Source organism: Emys orbicularis, chromosome 6, assembly GCF_028017835.1.
Source record: "Emys orbicularis isolate rEmyOrb1 chromosome 6, rEmyOrb1.hap1, whole genome shotgun sequence".
NCBI lineage: Eukaryota > Metazoa > Chordata > Testudines > Emydidae > Emys > Emys orbicularis.
The window spans coordinates 24,033,646-24,050,258 of NC_088688.1; the positions used below are offsets into that span (position 1 = coordinate 24,033,646).

General features: G+C 40.1%; 1 protein-coding gene across 1 annotated transcript in view; it reads right to left on the reverse strand.

Moving 5' to 3' along the window:
* Positions 1–3,190: 3,190 nt before the first annotated feature.
* The window catches only part of AMACR (alpha-methylacyl-CoA racemase), a 30,578-nt gene continuing 17,155 nt past the window's right edge, over positions 3,191–16,613 (reverse strand). Inside the window, exon 5 of the mRNA XM_065406650.1 lies at positions 3,191–3,975. Coding sequence (XP_065262722.1) covers positions 3,566–3,975 — 410 coding nt within the window. The 3' untranslated portion in view covers positions 3,191–3,565. The remainder of the gene's footprint in view (positions 3,976–16,613) is intronic.

The window sequence follows — 16,613 nt, forward strand, 5'->3', positions numbered from 1 at the left end:
AGGCAAAGCGGGGTTTAGGGTGGAGGCTGACGACCCCCCCATGTAATAACCTTGCAACCCCCTGAGGGGTCCCGACCCCCAGTTTGAGAATCTAGATCTAGACCATGCACGACAGGTGTTTGTCCAACTTGTTCTTAAAAACCTCCCGTGATGGGGATTCCACAATCTCCCTGGAAAGCCTAGTCCAGAGTTTAACTACTCCTAGTTGGAAATTTGTTGCTAGGAAAGTTTTTCTTAATCTCTAACCTTAATCTCCTTTGCTGCAGATTAAGCCCATTACTTCTTGTCCTACCGTCAGTGGACATGGAGAACAACTGATCACCATCCTCTTTGTAAAAGCCTTTAACATATTTGAAGATTTATCAGATCCCCCCTCAGTCTTCTTTTCTCAAGTCTAAACATGCCCTTTTAAAAAAAATTTCTCATAGGTCAGGTTTTCTAAACCTTTGATCATTTTTGTTGCTCTCCTCTGGACTCTCTCTAATTTGTTCAAATATTTCCTGAAGTGTGGCACCCAGAAATGGACACTGTACACCAGTTGATGCCTCAGCAGTGCCCAGTGGAGTGGGACAATTACATCCCGGGTCTTACATACAACACTCCTCTTAATACACCCCAGAATCATATTAACCGTTTTTGCAACTTCATCACGTTGTTGATTCATATTCAATGTGATGCACTATAACCCACAGACCCTTTTCAGCAGTACTTCCACCTAGCCAGTTACTCCCAATTTTTGTAGATATACATTTAATTTTACCTCCCTAAGTGCAGTACTTTGCATTTGTCTTTACTGAATTTCATCTTGTTGATTTCAGACCAATTCTCCAATTTGTCAAAGTTGTTTTGAATTCTAATCCTGTCCTCCAAAGTGCTTGCAAGCCCTCCCATCTTGGTGGCATCCACAAATTGTATAGGCATATGCTCCACTCCATTATCTAAGTCATAATGAAACTATCCACTAATATCAGACCCAAAACTGACTGTTGTGGGGCCCCCTAGATACCACCTCCCCATTTAACAGCAATCCACTGATAACTACTCTTTGAGTACAGTCTTGCAATAAGCTGTGCTCCCACTTTTAGAGTAATAAACTCTCCCATTTCCCCCCCCCCCAATTAAAACACAGAAACCCACACCACTCAACTATAAACTAGGTCAGCACAGGTAACAAATAAATTGAACTGTGGGACAGGAAAGACCTGGAATATTTTGTCAGTGCAGCTCTTTATAGATAGTTGAAGATAGATGTTTTGTTTCTACTGTCTGTCTGTCTTAATAGTATGATCATAGAATCATAGAAGATTAGAGTTGGAAGAGACCTCAGGAGGTCATCCAGTCCAATCCCCTGCTCAAAGCAGGACCAATACCAACTAAATCATCGCAGCCAGGGCTTTGTCAAGCCGGGCCTTAAAAACCTCTAAGGATGGAGATTCCACCACCTCCCTAGGTAACCCATTCCAGTGCTTCACCACCCTCCTAGTGAAATAGTTTTTTCTAATATCCAACCTAGACCTCCCCCACTGGAACTTGAGACCATTGCTCCTTGTTGCTACAATGGTGGGAAAGTATAAGCGATACAAAGCTTAGCAAAGATCTGCCAAAAGATAGATGTCTGGGGCTTATTTTTGCATCCATTTTGTGCAGAACTAAATCAAGGGAGACATTTTTGTTGGTGCTAAGCAATCAAAGGTGAAGGTGCTTCAGAATCTCTCAATTTATTGAAAGAGAGTCTAAAGAAAAACTTTTTACATGAAAAAGTAATAGGTCTGAAGTGAAAACTGAAAGTTTCAGTAAAAATCTGTACTTGATATATCAACACCACTGATCAGGTTATATACCTGAATTAGGGATCTGTTCCAAAATCCAGTGAAGTCAATGTGAGTCTTTTCATTGACTTCAGTGAGTTTGGATCAGGCCCTAAATATACACCATAGATTGTTTCCCCGACTTGATCACATTTATAATTCCCTGGCTTGACCAGAAGGATCTGAACTAGAGTAAATTATTATTTGATCATGGATATGGATTAGGACAATTTCAGACAAAAAAATATCTTCCAAAATGTGGAAGATATGATTGTTATCATCCAGGGACCCAATATATCTTTTGTCACATATTTGTCTAATTTATTTGATCATAACCCTGTGTTTATAAAAGTTTTCCCAAGCCCATGCAGCCATTAAGTACTATAAGAAAAAAAAATTTCACAGCAGTAATGTTGACTACACAGAGGCCAGATGAGTTACAGTATACCTCAGTTTTAGTAAATACTGAATATAATCCTAAAAGAGCAAACACTCTCAGTGAGACCTTAATTGCTCTCACTAAAACATTCTGATGTGTCCTATTCCAAGTATAAATAAAGAAAATAGTTACGACAATAATTCCTCATAGATACCACAGCCTTTTTTAAAGTTGAAGCAACTAGACCACATGATGCGCTGTCTGGCTTGAAAACAAATAAAGGTTCAAAACCATTTGCATTCTAGGGCAGAGGCATTGAAACAATGTATCTGCTCCTAGAATGCAAATGGTTTTGAATTGTGTTTTTTGGTTAGCTTTTTAAAGTCAGACAATCAGTGCATCATGTGATCTAACTGCTTTTGGAAAAAATGCATAAAGTTACCAATTTAAGAGAGGTTGTGGCATCTATGCAATAACTATTGTTGTAACTATTTGCTTTATTTATACTGTACTTAGAATAAGACATGCCAGAATGTTTCAAGTGTCAGAAGGTTTCAAATGGCCACTTTAACTTTGAAAGAGACTATGGTCTATATGCGGTAACTTATTGTTTATTACTCATATGGTTACACCTATTTTCCATTTTTTTCAGAATATGGGGAAAGGGTTGCTTATTGGCAGACACTTTAATATATCAAATTTCAACCCAGGGCAATTTTTCCAGACAAATTAAGACTCCAAATGTAATACAGTCATGGGACTAACAGTACGATAGAAAGGTAGCCAGGCTTTAAATATAGTTGCTCTGTCATATACCACTATAAGCAGATCATGCCAAAATAATGGTATTTTAATGTATATTCTGAGAGGAGAATGCAAATTAATTTTATATCAATACTGTGAAAATACAGGCAAAAGAGCTCTCTCTCAAATTTATAAATGAACAACACAGCAACCTCTTTATGAAGTATAACAGTATTTTATAAAAATCATAGCCTTCAACTAATTATAACATATATTAAAAACACAAGGATTAAAACAACCACACATTTCCTATAATACACTTATTGAAGGAAACATTAAAAATTACGTAAACCATTATAACAAGCAAATATTGCAGATCTTTTCAAAACAAACACCCCCAGGACAAAATTTCAAAGGTAACATTCGGTAGGCATTCTAATCCAATTAGGAATACAGTTTGTACATTTAGTCCTCAATTAATGCATTAATTTAACAGTGACACCCTACCCCTACCCCTCCACCCCCGGCCCTGAAAAAGTGGTGCTACATTAACATTTCCTCATGTAATTCCAACTTTAATGCATAAAATCATATGGTGACAGTCTGAAACTTTTCTGATTTGCATAGCTAGATATTATAAATTTGCTTTTGGCTTATTGAATTCAATTACTTTTTCAGAGTGAAGTTTAGCAATCTCTTCCTTGGTAAAGCCAAATTCTAGAAGTATCTCTTCTGTGTGTTCTCCTATAAAAGGATCCCTTCTGGAAGATGGAGTAGCTGGAGTCCTTGAAAGAAGAGGAGATGGTCTAGGACTTATCTCTTCCTGATCATTCTTGATAAAAGAACCACGCTCTTTGTTATGCTGGTGTAAGGCAACTTCATCCAAAGATAAAACAGGCGTCACACAGGCATCTGTGCCATCAAAGATCCTGCACCATTCTGTCTGTGTCTTCTTGGAAAATAAAGCTGCAAACATTTTCTTCATTTCAGGCCAGTCAGAGAAACTCAACTGACTGGGAAGTTTATCTAAATCTAACCCCAGTCCTAAAAGGATAAAAACAAAGTTGGAATTAGATGTATTGTACTTTAGGCACGCTAATACAAATAGAGTAAATGCTTTTCCTGCAGCCCATAGCTCACCCTGCTTCTCAAGCACATTTATTGCAGGCAGCCTGAGACAGCATAAGGGTCATAGCACATTAGGCTTCAGTTACAAGTGGTTTCAAAATTGATTACAGGGCACACAATTTGAAAAAGGAAAGGAAAAACAACCATCCCTGGTTCTTGCCATTATATTAAAGTGCATCAGATATAGGCTCATAAAGACAGCACACACTGGGTACAGAGCTAAGAGCTATATACTTTTGACTTTATAGCTCCGAAACAGAGGAAAAAATAATGTAGAAAAGATAGGGATAGAGACCTTATTGCCTAATAGACCTTCTCAATCTCTATCATTTGTACTGTGACACCTTTAACAAAAAAGAAATAGAAACAACTTTTTTTAAAATGAAACCTTACTGGAAAATGCAGCAAAAATGTGGAGATCCCCTATCACTTTACTTTCATGCTGTCTCACTTTCCCCCATTTCTTTGCCTCCTAAGAGCTTGTCTACACTTGAAACACTACAGTGGCACTACTGCAGCGGTCCAGCAGATGGAAGAATTCTTCCATCAACCTAGCGTTGTCTATGAGGAGTGGGGGGCGGGGGGAGTCAATTTGACTAAGCTGCTTGTGGTGTGGATTCTTCACACCTGTGAGTGATTTAGCTGGGTCAATCTAACTTTTCAGTGTAGACATGGCCTTAGATTGCAAGCACTAGACTCCATATCTTCTTGCGTGTCTGAAAAGCACCAGATTGCACCATACAAATAAGAAAATCACACAAATCACAATTTTTTGCCCATAATGTTTTCCTGCATCTAATGTTATAGCAATGAATAGTCCCAAAGGCTGCTTATGAGTAGCAACCCCCTTCCTCTCCCCCTGTTCCTGTTCGACTGAGCAGGGAGAACCTCACAACAAAGGACGGGCACCACCGAGCTTTGCTAAAAGCCTATTAAGCATGCTCAGAAGGGACTTTTCAATCACTTATAACTACAGCTAGGCAAAAAAAGAGAATCCCTTTCCACAACAAATTTTGAATTTTTTTTATTTCATCCCAAATTTGTCAAAAACCACAATTTTTTTTTCACAGAAAGGGATTCAAAGCAAAATTCTGTTTCAGAAGAAGCCACCCTCCAAGAAGGCTCATATGTCAATTTCACATGTGCCTGGCCTCTTTGACTCTCAAACCCCAGAACAAGAAGGCAGGAAGAACACCCAGGCGCTCTGCCTCTCAGTCTGTGGAGCTTGCCTGCCAAAAAAAAAATTATGTCAATTTCACAGGCAGAAAGTGAAATTGACAAGAGCCTTCCAGGCAAGCAGCCAGAGAGCAGTCATTTCAATTTTCCGCATAGAAACTGAAAATTTCAGCAACACTGCAAAAAAAACAAATTTTAATTCGGGACATATTCTAGTTAAAAAATTTCAGCCAGACCTACTTATAACCATAATCCAGATCTACTCCCTCCACTCAAAACATGAAGATGTATGTACTTCCAGACAAGCATAATTTACTCTCAAATTCCTGCCATTTGTGAGATATATGAGTAAACTAGCAATTTTTTAGGAATACCTGTTGAGTTTTCTTTTAGAATATAGAAACAAAAAAAAAACATATCCTTTCAGCGGAGACCAAGCCTGGAAAATTCCAGAACTAGGAGAGAATTTTTTAGAAAGTTATGAGTGTGACAATACACTATAAATGAAACTATTTTTGCTACTTAACTTTAGCTACTAAGCAAACATTGTAATATACACATACACTCACATTTAAAAGAGGCACTTCTATATATAACAAGTAAGGCTTCAATTTAATTTGAGTCTGCTAAGGAAACTCTTTTCCAAATGCTTTCAAACAGGAAAAGATGTGAAAAGAGAAGATATTTTCTTCTACCATTCCCAATTACCAGTAGTACTTTTCCTTCCCCCTAACCTGAACTCTTTGGTTCAATCTCTCTCCTTCCATTGCTAAGGAAACTGATCATTCATTGTGTAATCGTGCCTATGCTTCAGCACACTTCCACTATCTTAGCTCGATCAGGATCAACATTTAGAACATGAAATGGAGGAGGATCACTCTATACTCAAGCTACTGCTACAATTACCACTGGGAAAGCAACAGAGAGTCCTGTGGCACCTTTAAGACTAACAGATGTATTGGAGCATAAGCTTTCGTGGGTGAATGCCCACTTCGTCAGATGCAGGCATTCACCCACGAAAGCTTATGCTCCAATACATCTGTTAGTCTTAAAGGTGCCACAGGACTCTCTGTTGCTTTTTACAGATCCAGATTAACACGGCTACCCCTCTGATACTTGACACCACACTGGGAAAGTGCTTTCTTGCAGGAACAAAGGCACAATTCAGTTAAATGATTATTCTATAGGATTTCCCTGCATAGGCAAATTGTAAAAAGTAGGAAGGCATGAGCTAGAGTAGGATTCCAATGCCCAATTTAACCCCTTGATGTATACTTCAAGAGATTCCCTAGGAAGTTTACTTTAAAAGATATATAATAGCAAAATACCAATGAAGTATTTGAGAGAAATTAACAAAAATAATCAGGAGTTGAAAAATTTGACATCTATTTGAAATTTGACACCTAGCTGACACCTATTAGCTAGGGATGAAATCTAATAGAGTGAGATGGGAAAAAACAGGGGGTGAGGAAGCCTCCTCAACCAAGCTTCAGGTGCAATGCTGTGGTGAGAAGCCCAGTCCCCATTTACCATCACCTCAGGTTCTGAGTAAGGATGGGACAACTAGGATTCTTACCAGGGTGCTGTTTCTGGAACATGGTTGGACCTCCATCTTTCACACCAGATCTAGGCTACTAGATGACTGATTAAATAAAGATCCTTCCACTTTAGTTGCAGGAAGGGAGAAAGAGCTTTCTTTATCTTTGCCACAGCTTCCTGGCTGCTGCAAGGGTAAAAGAGCCTTTTTTACCCTACCCCTCTTGTGGCATCTCCTGGCTGCTGCAAGGCAGAAGGGATGGGAAAAGAAAAAGTCTCCACCATCCTGTCCCTCCACATTATTTTGTGATCTTCCTCCCATGTGACTAATTCCAGTGCCTGCCTCTGTGGTGCCCCATAGCTTCCCCAGAAATATTAATGTTTTGCTGCTGCCCATAAGGTTCTGAATAGCAGCTGTGAAAAGGAATAAAAATGAGTAAAATCTTGTTAGTATCACTCTGCTGCTGCTTGGAAAACATACTGAAGCTGTGTATCTACAGACTCAGAAATACACCTTTCATTTGGGCTTTTTCTGTAAGTTCCATGTAACCACTGACTGAAATAATCATTGGGCTAGTATCTACTCTTTATAATACAATCAATCCCAAAGAAAGATAAAACCAACTTATAATAGTTTAGCATCCTCAATTGAATTAAAATTTCTAGCTACCTATCAGCAACACAATAGAATTAATTTTGTAAGGATTGTATTATTAATCCTGACTCAAAATACATTGCTAAAATCAAAACACATTGTACCATGTGGATACTCAGTTCTATAAGAGCTAGCAGAGGAGTTCAATTCTACCTCAACATACAAAATTAAGTCAAATGATAACGTATGTAATTCTGTTTCAATACTTGAAATCTTATCAACTTGAAATATTGTTTTATCATTAAGGCATTTAGCTGTGTGTGCTTAAATTCTATAATTTATTTTGGCTTAATGTAGTCAATCCATCCTGAACAGAGCTATACCATTATCTGATTACACATCATCTTTAAGTATAACTGTGTAAAGGAAAATTAGCAGAATTTACCCTAAAGAAATACAACAGCACACATCCTAGAATTTAGTATTACGCACTCATTTTCCAATAACCATTGCAGACTTCAACTTTTAAATAAATATGAGCTCATAGCCTTTAAGTACTACAGATTTTCATTTTCCAGTCTGGACTAACTATTTGTGGTGTAGACAGACATGATCATAACAAGGGGAATGTAATCAACAGGGAAACAATTTATACAATATAGCACTCTTCAGGATACCACAGAATGTCCAACTCCATCAGAACATAATCAAAATTCAAAATGTTTTATATATAGCATATCTGGTATAGCAATTAGGAATTGTTTTCAGTTTATTGGGTTATGATTTTAATCTAGCTGTATTTGCTTAGAAAAGGTCAGTAATTTACAGTAGAACAGCTTTAAACACAGTGGTTTTCTTCCACTCCCAAGGAAAGAAAAATGGTTTCCCCTGTATACTTTTTGCTGTAAAGATGTGTGTTGTAATTCAATGAATTACTGCAATATATTACAAAAACTATATTTCTACAGGTTCTTAGAAAAGCAACACTGAAAGTGGAGTCCCACTTAAAGTCAGATGAAAATATAAAATATTGAGCAAAGCTAAAATTAATGAAAACCCACTGGCCTGTCAGATCTCAATTACTGCTCTGCTACACTAGTATTTCAGTCAGGGTATTTAAAAGGACATTTAAAGAACGTTAACAGTTTTTTTTAAACTGCTAATTTTGTTTTCAAAACATGGTGCTGCTACATACAGCTGATTTGAAGCTACACTGCCGTCACACGACGGAATGAAACAATAGGCCAGAGCTTTCTTAAATTTGCACATATTGTAGCCACAGATAAAATGTGTGGCACTACAATTAATATAGAACTATATAACCAATTCTCACAAATAATTAAACCTGTCAAAAACTCAAAAGCAGCAGCACATTTTACAGTGTTCACTACAATAAGCATTCATTGTTTTTTCTCCTCCTCCACCCCAAAGTCTCAGATAATGAGTCTCTCAAATTACAGTATTTTATAACTGGAGAAGAGACTTTGTGAGCAAGAATGTCAGAAGGTGAGTGCTGTAATGCCCATATTTGCATGCTTAGTTTGGACACCTCTACCCCGATATAACACGAATTCGGATATAACACGGTAAAGCAGCGCTCCAGGGGGGCGGGGCTGCGCACTCCGGTGGATCAAAGCAAGTTCGATATAACACGAATTCGGATATAACACGGTAAAGCAGCGCTCCAGGGGGGCGGGGCTGCGCACTCCGGTGGATCAAAGCAAGTTCGATATAACACGGTTTCACCTATAACGCAGTAAGATTTTTTGGCTCCCAAGGACAGCGTTATATCAAGGTAGATGTGTATATGCAATTATCATGATTACACATGAATGTAAGCTATACATCCAAATTCTTATTTGCATGAAACAATTGCAGTCTGCATACAATAACAATTACAGATGCAGTGAAAGCAGGACTCCTTGGGGCTCTAGGAGGGAGGTAGAGGACTGTTTTTATTATACAATGATAAAAAAAAATTCAAACTTTACACATTCACAATAATTCTTCCTTCCTTCAAAACAATTCCCCACAATTTCATAGCTTATTGTTGAGACTTTCAGTGTAAACGAAGTGCCACAGTGAAGCTCGTTTAATTAGCAAAAGACAAATTAATTTGTCACCAAAATCTTATACTTGACTTCAAATAAAAGCTGAAACTCTACATAATTCAGGCTGTATAACGTGTAATCAGAAAACCATTTGCTCAACTTGTAGATTTTTTAAAATAGCAAACCTGCAACTAATGCGGTATGATCAAAAAATTTAAATAGCACGTGTAAATCTACTGTAACTTTCATTATCCCAAATAGGACATAATTATAGAAATCCTCTATACATATAAGGACTATAACCCCAAGTTTTTAAGGTGCCTTCTAAGTTGTTTTTATAAAATTCATGCACAGTGTGGGCTGACTCCCTAAAACAGTGAGACTGAGAGGGGCATGCAGCACTTTAGAGCCTGTTTTTGCTCTCTCTAGTGACAATCTAGATTCATAGACTCCAAGGCCAGAAGATACCAATGTGATCATCTCGTCTGACCTCCTGTATAACACAGGCCACAGAACTTTCCCATCTAGAGTAATTCCAATTTAGTCATTGGAGTCAGACCAGCATAAAACTGATGAGAAAGCAGAATCAGGCACTTAATTCCCTCCCTCCCCCCACTTAAATTTGAAATAATGTTCTGCATGCTCATGTTCAGGGCCACCGAGAGCGTGTTTGGGCCCTGGTGAAAAAAAAATTTCGGCCCCCTAGTCAGAAAGCTGCAAGTAGAGATATTCTTTCCGCATCGGCAGATTATCATTAGTGATATTGAAATGCCAATAATGATTCTGGGGGACTCAGTCTACCACTTGCTCCCCGGCTCAGGAAGCTTATTGATACTTTAGCTTTGGGGTACCTCTGTACAGCTTTCCTCTCCAGCCCAGGTATGGGGAGCATGGCCCACTAGTGCGGGGAAGGATTTTATGTTGCATGAAACAATAAAATTTCAGTCCCTATTCTATGGTGTGCATATAGGGCAATGGCACTGAATATTGGAACTATTTTTCACAAGTGGGGGTTAGTTCAGGATCTCACTCTTGAGGCACTGAGAGCTCAGCTCTTACTGGTGTTCCAGAGTTGCCAAGAGTCACAGTCCTGCGAAACAGGAGACAGTTAATGCCCCTACACACTTGTATGACAATGGCCCCCACTGTGGATTTTCCAACTCCAAAATGATTTTGCACTGACTAGTAGCAATCCAGCATTGCAAGCTTCCAGAGTGCAATCATTACTCACTTCTCCACTGTCAATGCAGCTCTCATTCTGGTGTCCCTGCGCTGGAGGGCTGGGACGAGCTTGGCACAGAGATCCAGGCATGCAGCCTTTCGCATCCAAAAGTTCTGCAGCCAGTACTTGTCATCCCAAATCTGTATTACAATGTGATCCCACCAGTCAGTGCTCATTTCTTGGGTCCAGAAGCAGCATGCCATCATCTGGAGCTGCTCTGTGAATGCCACCAACAACCTGGAATTGTTTTCCACTATGTCCCTCAGCAAACTGTCCTTGAAGAAATCATCATATCCCCTGTAGTTGCGGCACTTCCTAAAGGTCTGCAAATACAGGAGAATTGTGTGTCCTGTATTTACAATGTTCATGACAATAGTGCAGTATTCTGTATGCTCCATGCATCTGTCAGAGATGGCAGACACTGAAAAGTGCCACACAGGCTTGTGGGATTTTTTAAAAAGACACAAAAATTATGAGTTGAACGACATTATGGGATGCTGGGAGCTTGACCCCTAGTCCCCAGAGATTCCTGGAAGAGTCATTTTTACCCCATCAACATTTCAAAAACTTTCCCCAAAGGCATTGTTCCAGACAGAGGAACAGGGGTGGCTCCAGGCACCAGCGCACCAAGCGCGTGCCTGGGGCGGCAAGCTGTGGAGGGCGGCCTGCCGGTTGCCATGAGGGCAGCAGTCAGGCTGTCTTGGACCTCCCGCAGGCATGCCGCCGACCAGTCCCGCGGTGTCGGCGGCAATTCGGCGGCGGGTACGCCGAAGGCGTGGGACCGGTGGACCTCCCGCAGGCATGCCGCCGAATCCGCGTTACCAGCAGACCGCCCGCTGGCATGCCGCCGAAGGCTGCCTGACTGCCGTGCTTGGGGCGGCAAAATACATAGAGCCGCCTCTGCAGAGGAACATGGCATGTTGGGAATACCTACCTGTAGTGCACCGCACTTTGCATTGACACAAGCATTCCTGGTAAGCATGCATAGCGCCAGAACAAGCAGTCAAGTACACCAGTGCCTGAGCAATGTACAAACCTGGCAGCTGTACACCAACATAACTTGTTTCAATCAAAAACTGTAGTGTAAACACGGCCTATGCAATTCTTGGAAGCAACAGAAAAAATAGGAGGTTTGTTCTAACCTCAGAGTTACATTTTGTTAAAAATAAACTAAAAATGGTTAATTAGGACGTTGGAATACTGGAATAAAATTTGGGTGCCTAAAATTAAGCATCCGAATCAATATTTAACGACCTAAGAGGTCTAATTTTCAGAGGTGCTTAGCAACCCCTGCCAACAACCCAAAATCAAAAAAAAATTACTAAAACTAGAGCCATTGTTTGGAAAGTCAGAGAAAGTTAGAATTTCATCACCCCACCTCAAAGCATATTGCCCGTATCAATTACAAGGGAAACGTTCTTTTAAAAGAAAGATAAAATAGAAACATCTGGAAATGTTTTGCTTTCATTGCTAAGGGGAGAAGTCATGGTCTAGCAATTAAAGCATCAGCTGTGAGTCAGAAATCTGAATTCTAATCCCAGATGTCTCTCTTTTCTCTGTGCCGCAGATTCCCTATCTGCAAAACGGATATAATATTTACCTCTTAGGGTAGAGGTGAGCATTAATTCACATGGCTGTAAAGTGCTTTGAGATCCTCAGAACAGAGGCAGTAATTCAAAGCAGTGGTACTATTCATAGGCCTCTAACTAACCAAAAAATAGTTTCTTGGCGCTTGCAAGCCCTGAAAGGTCACATATGCCAGCTACCCAGTGAGCTAATCTATTCATGCCCACACTCCTGTAGTAGGAAGTTGCACAGCTACAGGGGACTGGAGGATTCTCTTATAAATAGGCTTGGCAGGATTTGGTTTAAATCCACAGATATTGGTAAACAAGTTCAGCTGCCACCCTGAAATCAATGAAAAAAAATTCATCAGTAACAGATGGAGCAAGCGCAGCCTCTCCTGCACTTTTTTTGTGCAGAGATCTGGTGTCAGCAGCCCCACAGCTGCACAAGGAGCCCTCTACAGCCCTGTAGTCAAGGATCCACTCACTCACTAACTAGGAGTGAGGGGGCCCTCCCCAGGCTGGAGCCATTCAACAGTGGTGTAGCCTCCCCTGTGGACAGGGGCTCCTCCTCCTCCTCCTCACAGTCCTGGCTGGGAGTCTCTGCTCTGCCCCACTAGGATGGCAGCTTTCCCCGCACCTGGTGGCTGCAGGGATACAGTGTCATTGGACCTGCAGCAATGCAGTGAGTCCGCTGCAGCCCCTGCTCACTCACTCTCTGCCCAGGAGTGTGGAAAGGCAGCCCCCAGGCTGGAGCTGTTCAGCAGTGGGGTGATCTCCCTCACAACACAGGGCTGGTTCTCCTCGTTGTGGTCCCAACAGGATCAGGACCATGAGGTTGGCCATGAGGCCAGGCAAGGATCAATCAGAGGAAATAAACAATCATGTGGCAAAGGCCTACAGTAGCCGCCAAGCAGATCTTATTAATTAACACAACAGTGCAAATTTCAGGAAAAGCATGAATGCAATTACATTTGTTGTTGGGGCTTAAATATGTGTGTACAATAAGGACGAGCAAGTTTGTTGTTTTATGTCTGTAATGGGTCACAAAAGAAAAACCCTAGAAGAACACTGCAGTGAATATCCTAACACCAAACTCAAACTGGTGAAGATGTCTGGAAAGGGATATGAGGACATTTTACTCTGTCAAGTTTGTAAAACAGAAATCTCTGAAAAGTTAAATTGTATTGCTGAACATCTGAACTGTATGTCTCATTTGAAATTAAAAGAAAGTCAAGCAATGGTAGGCCAGGCTTCAATAGAAGTGTGTTTGGGAAGATTGAGACAAAATATGGAAGAAGTTACAGATTTTCTACATGATCTCATATGTGCATTGTGCTTGGAGGCAATTCCAAGGAATGCTGTCCAAGGTTCCAGCTTTATATTATACAGAGTATGCACAAGTATGCACCAGCATGCACTCACCCAGTACGTCATCCGCTGGAAGAAAAACACCTGCCCAAAGTTTTCACTCACCAACAAGCTGTAAATAAGGATCTTTTGAGTGGTGAGAAATTGTCTTTAGACACTGATGAAACCACAGAGCTTTTGGGATGGCCAGCAATGAACGTCCTTGCAGTATACTTCAGTGACAAAAACATGCAATGTGGAGGTAATTTCAATTAGGATTCAAGATGTGTTGCAAGACTACAGCCAAATGTGGGAAATCTGTATGTCACTCAACAGTGACTCCCCAATGTACATCCAGCTCTCAGTAAAGGACTTGAAAGAAATGTATCCTTATCTGCTGCACATTCCATGTATTGCTCATCTTTTGCATACAGCCATTAAGCATGCAATCTAAACTGATTTGTTCCAAAATGTCAACAAATCTGTAGTACATTTTCCAGCGATATTTAAACATGCTAACAGGCAAAGGCAAGCGTTTTTTTAAAGTCTGTACAAGCAACAGCATGAGCCCATCAGGTTTGCCTGTTTCCCCTCATGTTGTACCATCATGCTGGTTTGCCTGGCTTGAGGGAGCAAAATGTATTTATATACATTGGGACAGTGTGACAAACTCATTAAAGAAGAAGATGCAATCATCGCAAAGAAGGCAATGAAACTATGCTGGATGGTTGAAGATGATGGAAACCAGCAAGAACTGTATTGCAAATTCTTTTTTCTTTACGTATTTTTGGGGAAAAGCCACAGGGTTCATTTGCAAATGGAAATAAATGTACCCTGGTTACATCACATTGATACCCTGCTTTACGGCAATTTCAAAGTTGCTGCTGTTGTATGTAATGCCTTAAAAGAAATGAACTTTGAGTCAATGAGACCCAAAAGGAGATTCTTTTAATCTGCAATGCATGCTTTTGCATCAGAATTTCAAAATAAACTGAAGGCAACCATATCCTGCCACCTACCAGATGGACTCTCTGGATTAAGATCTCTTCTTGCCAACTGTAAAGTGTTTGATCCATTTGTCAAGGCTGAGATATCATACAATTTTAGCAACTACAAAAATATTATGTATATTTTCCATTGCAAGGCAGAAGAGTTCAACCACAATTTTGATTTGTACATGGCACGTGAAGTGCCCTGGGATGACAGCATAACAGCAATTGAATACCGAAGAAGTGAAACCCAGTCCCTGCCTGTCATGCCCAGCGTGGCATTACATGCACTAGCAGCATCAGTAACTTAAGTATCCATGGTAAGATCGTCCAGTCTGTTCAGAAAAGTTCAAAATAAACACTTCCATGAACCTCTCTGAAGACCAACTTGGACAGCTCAATGTTTTTTTACTACAATGATGACATGAGTTGAAATTTGTAAAGCTTTCAAAATCTGGTATCATCTGCTGACTATAGCAAAAGACATAATAGGCATTCTAGTGCCTTTAACAAATGGCCCATACTTATTTATTTTTTGTTCAAACCACCTAACTGTGGGAACAGAAGACTATGGGCAAAGTTCTGTGATTTAGACTTCTGAATTAGTCTTGTTACAAAAATAAAGCTTTAACTCTTTGAATCTCAACATCTACTGTCATTAAATAATATCTGACTCTCCGTTAATTTCCCACAGCTGTGAAAATTCAAATAGATAATAGAAAAAATGCTTTAAAATGGGTATAATCTATCAAAATTCAGAAAAAAAAAAAAATTGAATTCTGCCAAGCCTACTCATGAATGAGCTTACAATCTCTGTCCTGCTTCCCTGTCCTAGGTCCAGTTTCTTTTCTCTACTGAAACTACAGAACCTGTGGAAGTTAGTGGAGTACTACAAGTGAAGTACCTTTTGTACACAGCCCCATTTATTTCTGCTGCTCAAATCATTGTGAGTTGGTAGACCAAAAATGTTTGGAGTACATAATAGGGCCTGTCAATTATACAAAAGAAGCCATCACAGAGTTAGGAATGAAGGATTCTCCTATCTCTGGTTGCTGGACAGGGGCAATATGTCCCTCTGATCCATCATCGCTGTTTGTTTATGGGGAGAGTGCACGTGCACAAAAGGAGAAGGAAAATCTTCATCCCAATAGGACCAGTCTCTTAGTTCTGTCTGAATGTGGAGATGTTGCTGTCTGGCTGTATGACCCCTTGTAACATTTCTAGGGAATAACCATCTGCTTGAGATAAGACCTAAAGAGCCACACTGAGTATGCCTCAGCCATCCCCTTTGCTTTTGATGGGGTTATTCCTTATTTACACTGATGTGAAAGGAATCAGGCCCTGAGGCTCCACCCCAGAGAAGAGGGCAGGTTGCGAGAGGGAATTTCATAAGGCAGCACTCAGCATTACGTAGCTATTTCCCAAGAGAAGTGCCTCTTCTGAACATGGCAGAGATGCTGCAATTACAAAGGCTGGGAAACTTATGAAAGGCCAGCAGCAATGGAGGCAAATTTTGGGTTGTTTATACCAAACGAATAAAAGGATTGTCCTGGATTATATAAGGCTGTCACACTCCAACTGGGATCCCAGCTGCACTCAAATTAATTATACTTAACACTCTAGTCACAAACAGGCTTACAGCAGTCAAAACAATGAATAAAAACTATTCTTTCAAAATAAAAAGGGTGCAGTGCTGTTTATCACTGTGCATAACATAGCAGAGCTTTATTATACTCAGATATTTAGACATTTGCCTTATGCACCTCCTATCTTGGTGTTTCTTCTACTTGCAAAACAAAACTGAAATGAGATAAAACTGAAAGCAGATTCTTGCACAGTTCATAACCTGAATATTGGAAATGGAACATAAATCCCAAATCTTCCTGTGTAAAGTGTACATAAATTCAATTCTAAAGGAGTCCCAGTCTTCTGACTGGAGAGAATGGAAAGGTCTATCACTGGGGATGGGGGCAAGATGTGGGAAGCAAGGAGCACATCAGGTTTTAAGTGCAAGAGGAAAGTCTAGTGAAGTCTAGTGTTAAACATCTTTTATTAGTTTGTTACTTTACC